Genomic DNA, 22,008 nt, shown 5'->3' with positions numbered 1-22,008 from the left:
AGAGGCTGAGGCGGGAATCGAGCCCGCTACCCTAGACATCCCGCGAACGGAATTGATCTTAATGAAACGCCACAACCAACTGAGCTACTAGGGTTGGCAAAATTAATCTAACTTTGTTTGAGTTGAAAAAAAGTTCACTTGTTTTAAGTTGCAATCGATTTATTTTATAGGTAAGGCGAGCACATTGAAAGATTTTCCTTAAGTTAGAAGCTAATTTTTTTTCTGAGGATTTAAGACATAAAGATTTTACAATTTTGATACAGTTGTGTACATACAAATTAAATAAAAATAAAATCAGTGTGTACGAACTGAACATATTTAAATAAATTTTTAATGTACTGAATTAGTTATATTATTATTATTATTATAACAGCAATAATGATTGACATAATAATATATGACAGAGAGAAAATATATAATAAATTTTATATAATGATAATATACTTATCTTTATTTAATCGCTTTAAAATATTGTAATTATATGTTTTCTAATAGATAAAATGATCATATACTACCAAAGAAGACAAAGCTCTCATATTATATGAAGTTTATATCTTTCTTAAAAGACATTACATTAAATCTCTATGTTTTGTATCAGGAATGTATCGAAGACAATTAAACTCCGGATTGCTCCATCGTTTGTTGATAAGAAAACTGTATAAAGCTTTAAAAGAAATAGGGCCATGTTGGACGCAGATACCTTAAGTCCATGATACAATCTATGTTTAATTCTTAAGGTGCCAAAGAAACGAAATAAGATCCTACTATTCTAAGAAAACAGAACGATTTTCTTCGTTTAGGAGACAATTTTTAAGTATTTGCGAATGGCTTAGTAAAATTAAGTTCCTAGGAAATTAAAACGAATTTTTCTATATAATATCATTTTCGATTCATTATGTGAATTAATGAAATTTACTTGTTTAATAATTGGTAACTTTTTTTAAGAAATAAATTAAATTATTTTCACAATAATATTTAACCAATAAAATTAAGTTTTACTTCAAAACTTTCTTTAATAGTTTTGCTAACCAATCGGCAACGAGAAATATCATTGAACGTACAAAATTTACTTTTCGAATATAAATGATAAAAAAATTATTATCCAAAATTTTACTAAGAAAATTTTTCTTTGAATTCGTAATCAAAAAGTCCATTAATGCGGAAAATTTCAAAAAAAAAATAAAGACACTGTACATTCATTAAGATAAAGTAATTGTCTGTAATTTTTTTTCTTCTTAATTTGAACAACAAGATGAATATTTTATTTTTAGTGAAAAAAATTATTCACCTTTCTTCCCATTCATTATTACTTTTTTTTTTTAATTTTTAAAACGAAAATAACAATTTAAAAATTCATCATCATTTTTTTTTTAGTTGTTTGATTCAAGGAAGCCGAAGACTGATGATAAAGATGAAGCTAAATGAAATACAAAACGCACACAAGTTAAAAAATATAATTTTTTTATTTTTTCCCATAACAATATCGTTCGTTATTTGAAATTTCATTTAAAAAAAAGTATGATTATATAATTATTATATAATTTAAACATTTAAAACATAAATTGTAAAATAATGATGGTTATAGTATCTTTATGCCAGTCTCTTTACTGTGATTATCTACCTTTTCATGTTGAGAGATATAACTAGAAAAGTATAGTAAAAGTTAACTATAAAGTCTTTTATTTTGGAGCTTCACACTCCAACTAAAAAACTCACTAAAAATTGGCATATCTTTTTAATCAGCAATATACAGAGTGAGCCAAAAGTCAATGTCCACCGTATAGGCATCTAGTTGAACACAAGACAAACAAGTGTTATAAGAAACACAAATAAGCCCTTAATTGTTTTCAGAGGACAATGAATTTTGATCTGCCATGATATTGATTATATAAATGATATAGTTAAAATATTACATAAATGATAAAATTAAATAGGTACTTCGGCAAGCGTATTTCAATATTATATGACATCCTTCAATTTTACTGCAGCTTAGGTTTTCCCTACACAAACCCTCACTGAAATTGTTAAGCCGCAACGAGCTCAAAACTATCACTAAACACATTTCACATATTTCTAATTTCGAAGGCTTAAAGTTCGTGGAACGTTCAACGTATTTCGTGAAATACGTGTAGGACATTTTCTAGTTAGATCTCTCGCGGTATCGGAAAACGGTAGATGGATGATATGTTTTCATAAATTCAAAACTTAACAAATTATTGAAAACAAAAAAAATTGTTGTGCCCGACTAATAAGGATGTGTGAGCACTTTCGATATTTCGAAAGCTAAGGCAGATATCGAACTTTATTCTTATTTTTCGTCTACGTTCATGATGTTATAACAAAATTCATCAACAAGGTTTAAAATAAGGTACAAACAATTTCAACCACATGTCTAAACTGGCCTTGGCGCTTGTACTTCCTTAAAAATCTTATTGAGAACGTTTTATTCAACTGTAACTGCATGAAGTAGTAATTGTAAACTTTTAAATTAGATACATTAAACGTATGATTTTCAATATAGGACAAAGGGCAAACGATCATTTGTCTAGATTTTAAGTTTTATGTTCATTATTTTAATTGATTTGATTGTGGTTTCAACGTTTTATTATAATTATGAGACGTCTAAGTCAAATTTTTCTAAACGATATTAACATTACACGCAACAAAAAATGAATTAAGACGTAAATTATAGAACTGTGTTTAGATTCTCTTATGTTTTGACTGTAATAATGCAAGCTAGAATAATTACCATTAGTGTGGGATGAATACCTCTATTCCATTCTTGGTATATCTTAAAAGTCTTATTTTATAAAAGTTAAAAATTCGGAAATAATTTTGTTAGTAGAGTATTAAGAAAAACATTGTTCTATTCAAACATTTTGCTCATTTTTCCAGCAGTTTTCACTGACGGAAACTTGGTTATGGTGAACAGGCTGAAATTTAGATATGGGGAACCAAAAATAACTTTTGTTTTGGAAAATTAGATATTTTCTTTTACTGAGCTTAGAAAAGTTCGAAATATTTTTTTTGTTCTAAAAAAGAAGGTTAATCAAAAAATAAAATAATAAATTTTTGGAACGTTTCGCAAAAAAAAAAAAAAAAAAAAAAACATTTTCTACTTTCAGAATCATACCAAATACACAATGCTTTAGATTTACCATATTGAAACAACATGCGTAGTAGAATTCCAACCTGTAGTTAATCTCTATATAAAAATGGTATGGAACCATACAAATAATGAAAAGTCATACTAAATTATATTATATTTAAAGTTCCTTCCAATAACTCAAGAAGATTTCAAAACTTGGAGCTTAGAAATCAGTTACATAGATATCGACTATCGATTACATAATCTTAAAATAATTAATGAATATTTAGTGATAATATTCAAATGTTCAGATTATTGAGTAAAAAATGGTTCATTGTCGTCCAATGTCTAAAATTTCATTTTTTATTCAATTATATTCTTATTTGAATAGTGTTTTTAACGAATTTTCATCAATTTAAAGATTGCCGTTCAATTACAAATTTCCAAAGTTCTCTGAAACAAGATCGTGGAAATTATACATATTGTTTTATAATTTTTTTCAAAGTAACTAATTAGTTTATATCCACGAATTGGTTTCGACCTATATAAATACATATCGAGAGTATCTGCTATAACAACATTGATTATAATGACAAATCCGCTATAGCGACCAATATTCAATTACAGGATAACATAAATCTCAAAATTTTATAAATGTTTATCTCGAAAACGAAAAGTCTTCAAGCAAACATTTTTTATATGACCTTATTTTGTTATTTTTGAGTATGAATTCTCAAAAAATATTAACATCATATTTTTGAACTAAAAATGTTGGTTTTGATGTCTCCTATAACCTCTTGAAGTTTGTCAGTATGTTTTGAAACAGCCCATATATAAATTCCATTTTTCTGCTTTTGATAAACGTCTCCAAATACAGTTCGATGCAACAAATATTATTGGTTTAACCAGGAATATACCAAGTTAATCAGTAGTAGTATCTCACATGGATCGTGCGATAAAAATTGTATTGTTCTGTTTGTGAGAGAAATAAAAATATTGCATTAAATAACCATAATATGAAACCTTAAAAACAGATTAAACCATAACATAAAAACAAGGCTAGCAAAAAAAAAACCTATCTACAATTTCCAACGCAGGAAAAAACAACTTTGGTGAATTACAATAAAAATGTTTTATCTTATCTTCATTAACGTGTTCGTATGGAAAGATTTCAGCTTAAAACTAGTGATGCCGCAAGAGACGAGAGAAGCAACATGATACGAGAATAAGTAAACGAGAGACGATAATTCAGTCCCGTAAGGTTGTTCTCAGTTTTGTTTTGAAGCCATGTTCGCAGTTTTTTCAACATAGATTTTGAAGAAGCAGGTAAAATTTTTACCTTGAAGTACACTGAGTTTCTTTCCAAATTTATGCATGTTATTTGCTTCAGCAATTCTACCAACTATTTCAGTCAGTATTTTTGACGAAACAAAAATTAAATCTTGCAAGAGCCTTGAGAGCCTTGCTGCTAGACCAAGATCAATGCTGTTTTAGCCTTCATCTTTCCCATCACTAAGACTTCTATCATTTCGCGACAGCACTACTCAAAACATCAACTTTATTGTTTGTGTGATTGTAATAATAAAATAATTGTCTTGAAATTGTGTTATTGAAAATGTTTCCCACGAGCTTACCAGATGCGAACAACGAACGGCGACTTGTTATATTTGTTTTGTATACTTTTTGTATATATTTTTTTTATAAATGTAATGTAGTACTTGTACCGTCATCACTAGGAGGCCTTCGTCGCGTCATCATATTACGCGATCAACCACCAACCAACATAATCTCCTTCACTTCTTCTTTTATAAATAAACACATTGTTATTGTATAAGTATAGTAAATGCTGTTGAATTATATGATTCGCGCCAGGCTATTTGTTCATCAGACAACACAGCATCTTCAACATTTAATCACAAATACACACAGATAATCTCATAAGTCATGGTCAAGTTTCAATTGTCACTAATATATTGTTCAATATTGTTTAGGGTTTTGTACCAAAATTAACATTTAATTCATAGTGATCAAAATTTTATGTGTTCGATTTACTTCAGTTGACAGAAGAGAGCAATTAGGCAAAATTCTGAACTATGTTCATGTATATCCCTAAGTTAGAAGGACATCAATGGAGATCTTAAGTTTACGTGAAAAGAGGAAACATTGCAGCCAGCTTTAGTATATTAGATTACGTTAACGTGCTAAAAAGAGAAATCGAGATTGAGAATTACTAGAAGATTATGCCCGCTCATTTGATTGTACTCACAGCATTGTTGTTCTTAACTGTCTCTGTCACTTATTCAAAAGCTGTGAGGACTTTCAGTAAATTAAATTTGATCAAGAACACTTTTCCGTTGTGCCAATTGCGTAGTTCAACCTCACAAGATAGATTCAGTAATTTAACGATACTGTGCATTGAAAATCTAAGAGCGCGCAAGGTTAACTTCAATACAATAATAAATGAATGGGCTCCCGTAAAATCTATTAAAAAGAGGTTTTAGTTATAAGTAATTGCGTTTTTATGTAACGAAAAGTTTTTAAACCGCTGCTGGTAAAACTTTTCGAGTAGATTATGAGTATTATGATTGTTTCAACAAGTCTTTACTGTTATTTTTACTCTGTATTTCGGCAGTATTACTAACGAGTGATTTTTAGAGGGGACCCCAAATTCGGTTTTGGTTTGGGGCCTTCTCAAATCTACTTACAGTTGGTTCTATCAAGAACTCGGGAGCTATATAAAACACTCCTAGCCGTCATAAATTATCGCTCAATTGATTGTGCATTATCATATACACTTAAAAAGTAGTGATAATACAGAACCAAAGACGATTTACTAAACGCTATTTGTTGTAAATTAATTAATTGTTTCTGTTCTATTTTACTGATCATGTTTGTGAAATAAGTCAATAGAATGTTAAATTGAAAAGAGTAAATTCTATTTCAAGTAGATACTTGAAATGAATTGTTAATGATCTAATAAAACGATAAGGTTTCTGTGCGAAAAATCTACAAGTATCTAAAATACCTACATTGTGATTATATTCAACGATTTAAGCTTAGAAATAGTTTGTAGCTAGTTTATTTCTTTTTAAAGTTACTGTAGTTTTATCAAACATATGACTATGTATTTTTATGGATAAATAACCGCTAGGAATCTAGAATGAGAAACGATAATACGAAAGGCACTTCTCTAGTAAATCAGATAATTTGCAACAAAATGCAAGAACTTTTTAAGAAATTTTGTGTATACAGTTTCGTCTACAAAAGAAAACTTATACTTGTACTTATTTGAAAAATATAAATGATAATCTTTTTTAATTTTCTAAAATGATAATGTGTCTTTTGATCAGTTTTCCCGGCGCCCCCACCATTTAATAGGATAATTGTTACTCTCGATTTTTAAAAAAGTTCAAAATATCTGAGATAAAAAAGCTCGAAGTCAACCAGTCGAAATTCAAACCCTTTCTTTATTTAGAAGAACATGGAATAACATTGTGTTAAAAGCAATTTTAGAGGTACTTAAAATTCAAATTTTAGCATATGTTAGACAAGAAGGAGCACATTTCTTCAAATAGATACTCCTTAGAATAGTGCTGTGGCGTGGATATCTATTATTAATGTCAGTTTTACGTTTTTAAGTGTTTTATGTGGTGTTGAAATTGAGATATCGAGCTCGACTTATGTGATCCATTCATTGAAAAATGGACCTAGTGAAGGTGTTAAATTTAAAAGTATTATCCAAGCTTTCTGAACGGAAAATCTTTTCTTCGGTTTCTTCCTCAATTTTTCAAAATATAAAAGAGACTACTGGAGTAATTATGTTTTTTTTTAACTTTTTTCATTAAATTAGTCAAAATATGAGTCAAAGAAAGAAAATTATATGAAAACCTAATTCCACACACAGTCAATACTACTTGTTAATGGACAAATATTGAAAGTTTGTGTATCCAATTTGTAAAAAAAATTCACTAGCTTGGGCGACGTTTCACAACTACTCTTTAATCAATTAAACACCTCTCAGGTCGTTTATCATATTTAACTACCGTTGCAGGGTTTGTTTAAAAAAATGTATTAAGTTGATAAATTTAATTATAGCCTGTGTATCTAAATATTTCTAATCTTCAAAACTTGCCCTAAGCCAAGTCATAAAGTTCTGTTATACAAATTTCCTGACTATAAATAAATATTTATGGGATTAAGTAGATATATTTAATTAAATTTGTTATAATAATAATTATATTTATTACAAATAAATGTCAACAATATTCATGTAAATTTACAAATCACGATTTATAACATGTAGTCCGTTACATTATCACACTGTGTCTCAAAAAGATTGTAGATGTAAAAAAGAATTTACAAGAACTTTTAAAAGAAACGAAGAATTTGTTATTTAGAATAGTAAACCGTTAGCCCATAGTGAAGCGAACGATGATTTTGTAGCTGAGTTTGATAAAAAAGATAAATCTAGTTTAAATCGCGTCGAATTTATACAAATATATATTTTAAACATGTTTTTTTTGCGCGTTATAAGATAAAAGAAAGTTATTGACGATATTACTCGTAAATAGCACCAGAAGTATACACTGTCGAAAAATATGTCTGAATTGCAAAATTGAGTAGATGACTGATTTTGAACTGTAATCCCCATAAATACATCAAAAATTTGGTTAAAATCCTGTCAGAATCGACTTTCAAAGATTATTGATTCGTCTCTTCCTTAAGAAACGGAATCCTTATGGTGATTCATAGAAGTGATGGCAGTTCTATTATAGCTCCCTCTTTGTTAAGTTAGGAGCAATAAACGTACGTATTTTGTGTATTTTAAGAAAATTCTCATCCATTCGGTATACAATTTCTATTTTCCATGTTATCTAGTTTTCATGACCTTCTTTATTGGTCATATACCCATACCTAAGACAGACAAAAAAATCGAAATATGAAAATTGATTTTAAAAATTCTATACTCGAGCCAATAAATTCTTACATTTGACAATCCTTTAAACCTCATGCAAAAAGAATCATTGAAATTTCAGGCTTCGTTATAGACTTTCGGTATTATTTAAATATACAAAAAAAAACCTTAATTGATTAGATTGTTGTTACTCGTATCTATCACAAATGTTTAAAAAGAAATAATCAGATGTATATATATAACTTAATTGATATTTATTATATTTGAAAAAGAGAGGAAATATTTAATCATTATAGATCTATGGTGTAAAATGTACTGTGTGTGTAGGATATACAAATAAGGATTCAAATTTGCGCAAGCAAGGCAAAAAAATCCGTAGGGGAAGTATGTTATTATCCTTAAATATTCTTCGACCCCCAGTATAATAAATGATATATTCTTTCTCATAGAAGAAATTAGAAAAATATTTAAATCCACAAAGCTTTGAAAGTGAAATTAAAATTATGTAAATTTTTTAAGGAATCCTTGAAGAATTGTTCACTATAGTCTACCCAAACCGTGTGAATTTACTACTGGTCCTTTGTACTTTTCCCTTTCTGTTTGAAATTCGAGTAATTGATGAACAGAAAGCTCCATTTTACGATAATTTGGTAGAGGGAAAAGTATAATTATTATAAAAAAGTATACTCAATTTTGCCATAGTTTTTCGAACATTTTCTTTTTAATTTCATCGATAGTTGAAGCAAACGCTTTGCTTTGTCTTGGTTCTTTTCCAATCTTTGTCACTGGTGCCCAATTTTGACAGACTACCGACGTGTATCTAGGACAATTACTGTCCTCGACAACTTTTTACTTGATCTAGTCTAAAAAAATGGCAGCTTCTATTATTACTAAGAAGCATAATTAAGTCATTTTTAAATAAACTTGACACACGTGAAGGGCAGAGATTGTCGATGTCAACAAATAGAAAAACTTCTTTATTTGGTGGAGATTTAGCACCACTCTCTTTTGCTCTAATAGTATTTATTAGCCACTGAAACATATTATACATCATTATATTTTATAATTTAACAACTATACATAATATGATACAAATTTATTTAAATAATCATGTTGGCGTGGTCCATCCGGACTTATTTTATATATTCACTGTCAGGTTTGTTATCCAACTGATGATGAAGATGACTTCAAATTAAAAAAAAAAATCATGCATACTCTAATTGTAATTTTAATAATAATAATAATATTAATTTTCTCATGGGAATAAATTATCTCTATACACTATTTTTATAAGAAATTGATTTTAATATATTTCGTAAAGAAAAAACGCTATGTCCACTTACACGCTACCATGATTATGATTCCGTGTATGCCGATATATTGTGATTATAAAAATCTACCTGAAATAGAAAAAATAACTGATTCAAGGAATCAAAAACCCTACCGCGTTAAATAAAAGCTAAAAAGCAAGAAAGAAGATCAGTAGTTTACGTAGCGACTTCTAGATCTTCCTCAAATGTTCCCAATAATCGGCTCCGACAGTTGAAATTGTTACTTTCATTTAAGTTTTTACTTAACGCAATCGGGTTTTTAATTTCTTTAAATTTTTATTTTATTTTAGACTTTTTAGTTTCTGGCACTAAAAAAAGTACTCTATTACCTACAATTTTATACCAATTTATTATTCCTAATTAAATTTGAACATATAACTTATATACATTTTTGTAATCCCCTTTTAATTAACTTTGTTTTGATACTTAACTCGATAGGTTTGGTTAATTTTCCTTTTTATAAACTTACTATTTTGCTGCAAAAATCCGCCTTTTTTAACACATAAGTAATGACACTTGGGTTTTAAGACGAATATAATAATAATAATAATAATGGGGTTTAACCTCCGTTTCTCTGACATATACGCCTATAACAGAGGCCACCCACATCATTATTTGTGAATCTTTATTTATTTAATTACAAATTATATTTACAATTACATTTTTGATGTGGGTGGAGTCGGTTACTACGTTCTTATCCAAGCGACGACAATGTGATCAATTCTGCACTCCCATTAATTATAATTGTTCACACTGCCGCTGCCTGGATTCGAACCCGCAACCTAAGTCTAAGTAAACTAACGGTCTATAACTAATGCCTTAGACCGCTCGGCCACTTAGGCTCTTTTAAGACGAATATAACGATACCATATCTGTAAAAATCCATCGAGCCGTTTGGAAGATACTAGGTAATAAAGAAATTTACAAACAGTATCTTGCACGATACTGTTTCCATATCTATGCAATGCAATGGTAACTCTGAAAATTTAATGTATGAATTTTAGAATTCAAATAGTTGTTTTATTGTTGAAAGAATTAAATCTTATAGCTACTTTAACTAAGTTTAAAAAAGACATACTTCTGACTTAGTAGTCAACCCAATATGTGCGTACACTAGCCACAATTTGTTTGGTCAGGATATTTAATATGACATAGCACCCAATTTCCTTGACTAACTTTAAATTATAACCATATTATCTTTAACTTCTGATAACTCATTACTCATTTTTTTGAATGAAAAAACAAAATTTTGAACATAAATACAAACTGATTGTAAAATATTTTTGCACATTCTCAAAATTCATGGCAAGCTGAATCGATTATATAGTTTCAGTCTCCTAGGTAACCTACATTTCGGTTTTTGAGGTTGTTTTTATTTGGTGCTACTTTTTTTGGTTGCACCTTCCAACTCGCAAGGAAATTAGAACGTGCGATTAGGATTATAGTTCCAAAAACCACAAAAACTTGCACATTTCTCCCAATTAAATAAAATACTACAAGACAAAAAATTTTATCGGTAACCTGACAAAAATGTATGTGAAAAATAATTTGGATCACGTTGTCGTGTAACTAAACATGTCGTTTACAAAAAAAAAGAGAAAAAACTACTTATAATACGGCTGGTTAATAATAATTACTATTGATTGAACATAGGTTTAACCAACGCAACTAAACAACTGTGGACAATCAATTGAAGTTGATCGACTTGTCAAATTATATGCCTAAATAGTTTAAAATTGGTTTATTTTTATTATATAATTACATGTTTACTGTGAATATATTTAATTCTTATAGTACCTACCAATGTACGGGAATATTTGAATATATGAAGGTTTCTTTACGGTGTTTAGTAGTATAATGATATTAACATGAAGGTTTTTTAAGAGGTGAAAAAAAAATGTATAGTTTTTTTTTCTTTCTGGCCATATGTTTGATAGGATATTTTAACTAATTTGTATTTTTATTATAACATTGATTAAAATAAAATTATTATATTTTCAGAATTTATTGACTAATTCCGTCCGCGATATGCTTAGGGTAGCGGGTTCGATTCTCGCCGTCTCAACAAAATTAATTTTATTAATAGTTGTGATGGACTGGTGCAGTGCATGGTATATGCATGAAGGAGGAAAAATCAGCCTAAAGGTGCTAGTTATTACTAAAATCAATGAAAAACTTCAGGAAGATTGCATCCTTTTTGTAGAAATTTTACCTACAAAATTAAACCAAAACTTACATTTAAAGCTAAGAATTATTTTTACGTTAGTCAATTTTTTTTTCAATAACTTTCCCTTTTTTTAAAGAAGGTTTTAATAAAAGGAACAAATCTATGCAATCCTTTTCGTTAAGAAATTCATTCATCTGAGCTTACATCGTATAATTAAATCTAAAAGCATAATAATACAATCGAATTAATTATTTTGTAATAATAAAGCTAAATAATAAGTCAATTCAATATAATCACGATTTTGTTTCAAAGTTTGTAGATTCCAAAAAACAAAAGTTTATACAAAATTTTTAAAAATTTTGGGAAAACAAGACCTCCTCTTCCTACATCTGCTTATTTATATAAATAATACAAGCACTGATGTTCAAAAATCTGTGTATAAGCCATTAAACAAATTGATGCAATCATTTCCGTTAAGAATTCATTGATCCGAACTTACCTATATCAAATATTATGACCAAAAACCAAAAAGATGAATCAATGAATTAATTATTTTATTAAAACTGAAGTTATTAATTAATCAATTCCTGGATAAAATTCGTCGTTGTAATATAAATGGTATCTTTAAGTAATGAAAATGGATATTAATGAATGAAATTATGATTTGAGTTTTATGACTGGTTACGGAACGGTGTGTATAATTAGCTATATATACTTACTATAGCTTGTATTTTATAGCCGCTAGGTGATATAAAAATAACATACTTATAGGTAGAAAAGATATCTACTATAACAACTGGTTTAAAGCTTTTATTAAAAGTTATATTACTAAAAAATAGAATAAATAATAAACCATTGGACTTGGCAAGAATAAACGTCCAAGTGTGTCATTCTTCATCATGGTTTTCCATTCCGAAACAAATTTTCATTTTTAAAATGAAACATACGTTTAAAAGCAAAACTACCTATTAAGACTTCACTTCACTTTTATTCAATTTTTTTTAATGACTTCTCATTTTTCTAATAAATTCCTGCATAAATATTGTCCTTGTACATCATACAATAATATATATTCAAACTAGATTGATACCCGCCCGCTTCATTGGGCTTAAAAGTAAAAACCACCGCTTTATAGCTTCACTGGGCTTAAAAGCAAAAAGCGTCCTCTCTTGATATACACAGTTTTCAATTTTGTTAAATGTAAAATAGTCATAATTCATTAAATATATCAGAAAAGTTGGCCATGATTTTTTCATTTGACATTTACTATTTTAAATTTTTACAGATTTTTTTTATTTATGGTTCAATATGATGATCATAGATATCCATCTATAATCATCATCTTGAACCATAAAGTAAAGATTTCTGTAAAAATTCAAAAAATAGCAAATGTCAAATTAAATTAAATTTTTTTAATTTTTGAAATATATCTTTATAAATTATAGTTCATGTGCTATTCTGATATATCAGAATTATTGATGTATACTCATCGTCACAAAATTTGCACGGTTTTTACCATTCTAATGGATATTACTTATAACAGCATACAGTTTCATTAAAAACAAACAAACAAACATGCTTACTTTCACATTTATAATATATAGGGATAATATAAAAACCAAACCAGCTTATTTAAACAATAAATGCAAGGAGCACTCCACGCTTTTGAATATAACATTACAGTTAAAATTATTCATCACATTTTAGTTTAATAAAGCGTGTTTTTAAGTTTTTAAAACTACTTCTTTGACTTGAGGTGGAGACTTTTATCTTAATTTTCCATCAATAAATTTCTTTTTCGAACAGTTATTATTTGGTAAAAATTACCCGAGAGCTTTCTCAATAATAATATCATTGATTAAAATATGCGACACAAAGCGGTGTGCTGTCTTTGCTCTTTATTTTGCCTTTTTCCATTGCAAGTAATACAGATAGTAAATAATAAATCCTTATGTAAGTTATTGACAACGCTTTTTAACAAGAGGATGATGAAAATAATATTGTTTAGAGCGAGGAGCAAAAGATTGGTTAAAGAATATATACGACAGAAAACCTGTTTGAATGAAAATTATATACATTAAGATTCAGTTCGTTGAATGATTTTACTAAAAACAAAAACATGCCACCCAATGTATGGATCATATCGTGAGAGATTCATTGATGAATTTTTGACTTCCATTATTGTCAACAAGTAAAATTTACAAAATTTAAAAAACCCCTAACAAATGCGATTTATTCCTTGTAAACCATCTCACTCCTTCTTAACTTCTTAACATATAACACTCCTTCTTAAGCATTATCAAAATGATGGTCAAGGGGACCTCAGATGAGATGAAAAGGATACTTAGAGAGCTATCATTTTTTGGGTCAAATTTTTTGAAATATTTTCATTGAAATTGAAAAATTTGAGTTGAGTTTGAATTATTGTTTTGAATTACCTACTTATTTGACCATTTCACTTTTCAAAATGAAATGAGCCGGGTTTATTTGACCATTCATTTTCATAGTAATTATTTATATGTTAGAATTATACGTAATGCCTTTTCCAAAATGAATCGATTTTGAAGATGATCGACAATTTTTTACTGTTTTCGAGAAAGGAACTCTCGCACTTACAAAATAGCTTAAAACACTCTCTGTTAAATTACCTTTCAAAATAAACAAAAAAAAATTTTTCTTGGCAGTAATTTGATCAACAGTGTTCTTACCTATGTTTCAAGAAAATCTGCTCAGCCATTTGAGTATCATCACCTCTTTTCTAGTTATTATCGTCCACGGATCCCTTAATTTGACTTTGAAATATAGCTAAGAACACTCTCTATGAAATTATCTTTAAAACAGACAAACGAAGGAGCTACAATGCCACCGACAGACATACAGATACACTGGCACGTTAAACTTATAACACCTCTCTTTGTTATTCGGGGATTAAAAATAGAAGGTATTCTGAATATCGTTTGGCTTGAAAATCTAAGAAAAATTTGTTAAATACTTCATTGAAATTTCAACTTTTACCACTCATTTTTAAAGTAAACATTGAAAAGGGCCTTGGTCTAAATTTGAATATTTCAAACTAAAAGTGGCAAATGGAAGTATCTTAATATATTGAATATAAAATTTGATTTTAATTAAATTTTGTGAATTTATTAATATTGTGATTCAAACAGTCTTCCGGAATAATAAGCACGTGTGTTGGATAATTATTTATGCTTAACTAGCAGAGTTTATAATACAACGAAATATGAGAACTTCATAATAATATATTGTTTATACTACAACAGTATACATATAAAAAAAACTATTGTAAATCTGTGCAAAATATTAAATTATATAGTGTGTTGAGTATATCATTCATAAATTCATAATTTTTATATTGACCAACTGGTCATCCTGTTTTTTAAAACTTACTCAATTGATTTTGGTTAATGAAACTGATGACAGTCAGCCTCTTAATAGCCATATTGTTTATTGTTTTGATTTTATGAATTAAATTACTATCCTGTTTTGATTTTTAATTTTTTATATATTTTTAATGTAAACAAGTAGCAGAGTGACATCTCGTTGGACTAACATGTATTAAAATAAATTTTAAAACTATTTCAGTTGACAAAAATTTAACTAAAGAATAGGTATATAGATTTGATATTTCTGATGGTCTTCGTAAATTCCATACCAATTTTAATTTCCGAGAAAAATATGATATTTTATGTGCCGTGTTTGGGAAATTTTGAAAAACTACTAAGTTAACTTTATTTTTAAACTTTTAAATTATCACGTTGTTTTTATATTCAACTAAAAATTTAAGAAACACAAAAATCTTTCCATATGTCAATTGGTCGCAACGGTGGTAAAATTTTGTCCCTATGTGGTACAAAAGTTATCATGAGAATAACCTAGAAATGTATGCCGGTTGACTATGTTTGAGCATAATTTTAAATCTCAGCATATTGAATCTACTGCCAAAATTGATCGATAGCAGTCACTAAACATTTGATTTTATGGACATCCTTAAAACTAGACATTAAAAAAGATTTTAAGCACTATATCTCAATTTCAAAATTTTTGTAATGGTCAATTTTGGCAGAATGACTATATCTATCTTTTATTTTTGAATGGTGGATTAAAAATTTACCATTTTAGAATTTGATGAATGATGTAAATATATACGCGCTGCGAAGAATAAGATATAGATATTTTTAAACCATAGTTATATCCAGGATATATTTTTTTCAGAAATCCATTAGGGATCGTTCAATATATTAACCAATAACATTTGCTGAGAATATAATCCTGAGCTGATGGTTAAAATTAAATTGAGATGAAATGAAGAATATTAATATGGATGGTAAAATATTGATTGATTAATTATCGATCGATATATTTTTCTGAATGAAGTACCTATTTTAAATTGATTTTCTAATGTAAAAAAATATAATAATTTTCAACACCTGACTCAAAAATATGTGTTTTTAGCTTCCTAGCTTATCGGAGTCCTTATCATTGGTTTGAAATCCAAATAGAAATTTTCAACATACCTTTACGTTTTTTGGTCAAGGTGGTTAAAACTTTTATATAAATGTGTGATTTTTTCGTTCACGATTTATCGTCAACGAAATGTAATACCGACCTCGGGCTTGGACCAATTGTTACATTATATTATCATGATGTGCTGAAAAGGCTGCCAAAAGTGGCTCGTAGTAATTTCGGAGTTAAAGAGAAGAGATGAATTAATTGTCAAGTTGTTTTGTTTTAATATTAAGATACTGAAAAATGAGACAGTTAGTCAATTTGTAGAAAGTCACTTTAGCAATAATTTATCCCCTAATTATTTTTCGTTCCAACTAAAATTTACCAAAATATTATGACCATTGTTAATATTATGTTAACTGATCTTATGTTAATTTATATAACATAAAAAGCGCGTATTTTACTTCTCTACCGATTTTTGTTCCAATACAATATGCCACTATTTTTAGGTAGTTATGGCAAATTCTTTTCATCATTTCGAAAGTTGAATGTTTTGCACCTAATGAACTGTTTTCTAAAATAAATAACAATTTCAAAAAATTTGTATGACCTAAAATATAATTGTTTAGTTAAATATTTTACATTTTCCTTACACCAAAAATTTCAATTATATGCAACTTTATTACACTTTTGATTTGACCTTTAAGAGTGCGTTTTTTGTGAGTAGGTTTAGGACACGTAAGACACAATAATTTTTTAAATTATACCAGAAATAATCTAGCTTCCCAACGCCTTCGCCTTTAATATATCATAATTTCTAGGTACTTAAGGGAAAAGAAAGTTGCAAAATCTTTGGTTGTAGCACAAAGATCAAAGAGTTGTACAATTCTGTTAATATATATATTTTTCGATATATAATATATTATTCAATTTATTAATTTTTTTCCAAAATGAATATTCTCGGGAAATATGTCAGTGATTATGAGATGAATTTATTTATTAAATTTGTAACTGAATTGCTTTTATACACGTAACTTTTTAAAAAAGATCTAAATCTTCCGTAGGCGATTCTTTTTGAGTATCAATATTATAAAATTAATTATAGAAAAATCAATTTTACAAAAATTAATCGATCATTAAAAAAATAATAATAATAAATAAAAAAAGAGTAATATTTAAAAGCAAAAAAAAAAAAAATTGTTAAAAACAAAAATAATATTTTACGAGTGCCAGGTGCGTGCTAGGATGGACTTTTAACGTGTGTCAAACAACGGGTTTCGTCTCTTTCACATAGTCCATTATTATTTCGTATATTAAGAAACGCATAGAGGTATACACATACACACACATATACGTATATTTAGGGGGAAAGAAAAGGCCTACATATGAGATATTGTATTAGTATATGTAGGGTATAATATTTAGCTGCTTGAATTCGCCACTTAGTACAGATGTTTTACAGGAAAGACGATGCATGCATGCTATGTGTATCGTTATGCATGATATTTGTTTTGTATATATATATATAGTAAGGCCCGTGGGAATCACTTCACTTACACTGTTCCCACACTTCTTCAACTCAGAACATATAGTAAGCATCATATACTACTTTAATATGGGCATCACAATTTATAACAACAGGCCTTCTGCACAAAAATGAGATATTATTACTGTATATGTATGTAATCATTATCACAAAAGGCCTTTTTAAGTTTTTACCTATTATAAAAATTATCACTATTATTTAATTCTATCGTCGTTTCACTCTTCATCGTTTGGCTGGCTTGTAATTAAAAAAAGGGTCTATTTTTCGTGTGCCAAAGTCAATATGTAGAGCACACGATTCACACACTTTTATGAATTTTGACCTGTCGTTAAAAAAAAGGAAACTTCTTTTTGGGTAATGGATTTTTTCTTTGAATCGTGGCATATTCGATGCTGTGTTTCTTAATCAATGTCTAATTGTGGACTAATTTACGTTCCGATATTTGGAATGGTGAAAACTGATGTTTTTGATGGATCTATATTTTGTTTTTATCATCTTTTCTTCATTCTTTAACTTGCTGAGTTGTAATTTGATAAAAAGGGCACATGACTCGCACACTTTTATGAATTTTAACCTATTAATGATAAAAGAAAGACTTTAGACATTCGTAATATTCCTTAATCGATTATCGAGTAACATAGTCAAATCATGTATCTCAGAGTGGAGGAAATTTCAGGGTGAACGATACGCATACAAATATAATATTAGAAAACTGTCGAAATCAGCATTGCCTTTAGGTATGGAACTCATAAGAAGGCTTTAATGTGTATTTTCATTTAGAAGCATCAATTTTGGATGTTAGTTCGACAAAAGTTGTTTAAACATTATAATACCCAAGCATATTTTCACTCGTGCTATAAACTTTTGCCCAAAAAACAATATCGGTGTATATTCTTTTACAGTATTTATTGAATTTTCGCTTCAAAATAAAGCTTTAAATTCAAAAAAGTTTAATATCCAACTCCAGTGTAAATTTAATTCACTTTCCTTACCTGAAAAATATCAGAACTAAGCAAAAAAGATTTCGCTGAAAGCGAGTATAAGTTTCACCACTGGGTTGAGACTTCTAAATTTTTAACTGGATTGAAACAACAATATTTTAAGTGATGTCAAAAAAAACGTAAAATTAACTATCCATCAATTTGTGGCTTTATTTTTGTTAAGGTATTTGAAACCATAATTTAATATCTTAGTCGTCAGTTTTCGAATTTTTACTTTAACGTTTGTTTAAATATATATAAGCTTTCTTATTAAGCTGTGTTAAGGCTTATCAAATCGGGTCAAATCGGTTAGTTTCCGAGGAAATACATCGCAGAAATTTGTTATTAAGTCATACCTTCAGTTATATAAGAGAAATCATAAAAGACTACATTCTAAAACTACAAATCTTTCTGTAAAATAATTTTTATTTCGTTAAAATAATTTTTTTCCTTGCACCTCCACCACTTTTTTAAAATTATCATAAAGCTAAGAATCGTCTTGATTGAACTAGTCTGCAAATAAAACGAAAGGTCAATTAAAATAAATTTACGTTCTAGAGAGGTAACATATTTCTATTAATAACATTTTCAGGTTACAACCAATTTTCCATAGTGGCCACCTCAATTGCCTATTCTCAGCTTTTTTGAATTAAAGTGTGTCAAATCCATGCCTTGTATGAAGTGTTTTATAAAAAATTGGTTAATTTCTCGACATACATGAAGATATAATATTTAAATTACGCCCAAAAATATCAAATTTACTTTTTTTTTCAAAAAAAGTCATGTTATTATAATATTCACGTAAATTAAAAAAAAAAACCTAATTTCAATTATCAATAACTAAAACCCAAACGACCCAAAAAAAAAGAAACTTCTTTCAAAAAAAAAAAACAGAATCTTATTTTGAATGAAAAGAAATAAAAATTACAATACATAAATTACGTCATAAATAATACACGCGTGTTTCCAAAATTATACAAAGTAAGAAGAATCAAAAAAAATAAAACCAAAATATAAAACACCGGTCAAAAATTCCCACAGTATGAAAAGGTAACTCAAAACAACAAGGGGGTTCACATAAATACTTATAAATTCACCAACTGTTCTTTAAAAAAAAAAATATGCAACCCTATGTTTAAAAAAAATTAACCTTATAAAAGTTAAAGTAAGTCGTCTGTATACGTTAAACAAGGTACATATAATATGCTGAGTAATGTTTGCTAAAGCAAGACAGACATATTTAATTCAAATCTCCCACCATATTTAAAATACCTCTATACAACTGACTAAGCTGATGATATTATCCCTACTTTTATTTTTTAAACTACAGTTCGAAATTTCCTATAAATTGAGCGTCATCCCTTATCGATTATCATTAACAATCTAAACGTTTCTCAGTAAACAACTAACCAAAAATATTATATATTTAGTGTTTTCTTGTGATTTGTGAAAAGTGATTTATAACAAAAACAAATATGGCTCCAACAAGTGCATATATGGTACAAACCGAATATGAAGAACCAATTTCACGTACATATCAATATCGTAAAGTGATGAAACCAATGTTAGAACGTAAACGACGTGCTCGTATTAATCGTTGTTTGGATGAATTAAAAGAATTAATGGTTACCGCATTACAATCGGAAGGTGAAAATGTATCAAAATTAGAAAAAGCCGATATTTTGGAATTAACTGTCCGTCATTTACATCAATTAAAACGTCAACATCAATTGATCTCAACACCAGAACAATCGTATGCCGATCGTTTTCGTGCTGGATTTACACATTGTGCAACAGAAGTGTCACATTTCTTATCAACACCGAAAGAAACTGTTGATCCAATTGCAAGCGCTAAGCTACTTCAACACCTTGGTACATGTATACGTCGTTTGGAAAATGGTATGCAACAACAACAAATGATGCAACCACAACAACCTCAACAACAATCACCACAACAAATGAATCAACAATATTATCAAACACAACAATTACCTATTCAACAAGTACAAGTACAACAATACACACCACCAACAAGTCCTGTTATGTTAATGCAACAACAAACACAACAAATCAAAAAATATCAACCAAAATTAATGAAATACACAAATCAACAATGTTGTTCATTAGTTGCAAATAAACCAATGAATGTTGCGACAACAGCGCCACAAGCTCCAATGTGGCGACCTTGGTAGTTTAATAGTGTCATTAAATTTAATTCAAATTTAGGTACTTTTTTGGCTTTAATGTTTTAATCTTTAAATTTTTTTTTTTGCAATTAATAATTTTTTTTGTTCTTTAAATTTTTCAAAATCGAATGTCTTCCATAAATGTAATTATAAATGTTAGTTAATTTTTTTTTGTTTTTTTAAAAATAATCTCTGTGATAATTATAAATTGTTAGGGAATTTTCTACTTAGAATTAGTAGATAAATTCATTATTAGTTGTTAGGGAATTCAATATTTTGTACCTGAGTAAAAATAATATTTGTATTTGTGAGTTTTGATTTTATTGTAATAATTTAGTGAAAAGAAAATAGAGAGTATTGTTTTCAAATGATTTAGAAAAATGCGAATTAGTATAATTGTATACGATAAAATGAAAAATAATGAAAATTTCAAAATATATTTATATTCAATTTAAAAACATTTTTTTCTTTTCCATTACCTTTTTTTTATTTCAGATAAAGTGTACAACATAAATTAAAGGTAAAAGAAAACTTGCAGGTAAATTGGGTCATTAAAAAAATGATACACACATTACACAAGTTTCTGAACAAAATTTCTGAAAAAACATTAAATTAATTATTCCACAACGATTGTGGGAATTTGAAATTTTTTTTTAAAATTACCACATGTCATTCAAAATGATTAAAACTATTTCAATTAATTTGTGAAAAGTAAGTAATTAAGCTTTGAGGGAGGCATTTCCCGGCAATCATGGTTCAAAATATTGAACAAAGAAGAATAGAAATTCAAAAGATAGAAATTATATTTTGTATTTCACGTATATGTCTAGTTAAGATAGACGAGAGATTCTGTTAATAGGATTATCACGCTCAGGCGTCATTTATATCAAGTGCCACCAGATTTAGTACGTATCAATTTCAAATAGACCATAATCCGATGAAGTAAAGTTATTGGTTTTCTGCCGAAGACTGTTTAGAATGTGAATGCTTCGTAACTGAAATCAAGCCCAGATATAACATGCAAGCAGGCACGTGCCTAGTGCGACAAACTTTGGCTGAAACAAACAAAAGACTAAAAAACACCTTTAACTTGACTAGATATTTATATTCTTTAATTTTTGAACGATAAAATATCAATTTTTACATTAACTTTTTATAAATTTATAAAGCCAACCGCGACATTTTGTCTTATTTTCAAATGGCTATTTTCGTGAAAAGAGTGCTGTAATTTTCGAAACTGCCCAGAGAGTAAAAAGTTTCTTAAATAATCTGGACCTGTCTGAAACAATAAATTTCAAAGCTTTCATATTAATTTTCTATTATAGGAA

The 22,008-nt window shown here is 28.2% G+C and overlaps 1 protein-coding gene across 1 annotated transcript; it reads left to right on the top strand.

Moving 5' to 3' along the window:
• The first annotated feature begins 19,886 nt into the window (after positions 1-19,886).
• LOC123300258 (enhancer of split mbeta protein-like) lies at positions 19,887-20,739 on the top strand. The gene has a single exon (XM_044882799.1). The coding sequence runs from the start codon at positions 19,970-19,972 to the stop codon at positions 20,684-20,686; it is 717 nt and encodes a 238-aa protein (XP_044738734.1). The 5' UTR covers positions 19,887-19,969; the 3' UTR covers positions 20,687-20,739.
• Positions 20,740-22,008: the final 1,269 nt, after the last annotated feature.

Source organism: Chrysoperla carnea, chromosome 5, assembly GCF_905475395.1.
Source record: "Chrysoperla carnea chromosome 5, inChrCarn1.1, whole genome shotgun sequence".
In the NCBI taxonomy this organism is placed as follows: domain Eukaryota; kingdom Metazoa; phylum Arthropoda; class Insecta; order Neuroptera; family Chrysopidae; genus Chrysoperla; species Chrysoperla carnea.
Note: the sequence above shows the minus strand (reverse complement) of the source record. Positions and strands in the feature narration are given on the sequence as shown.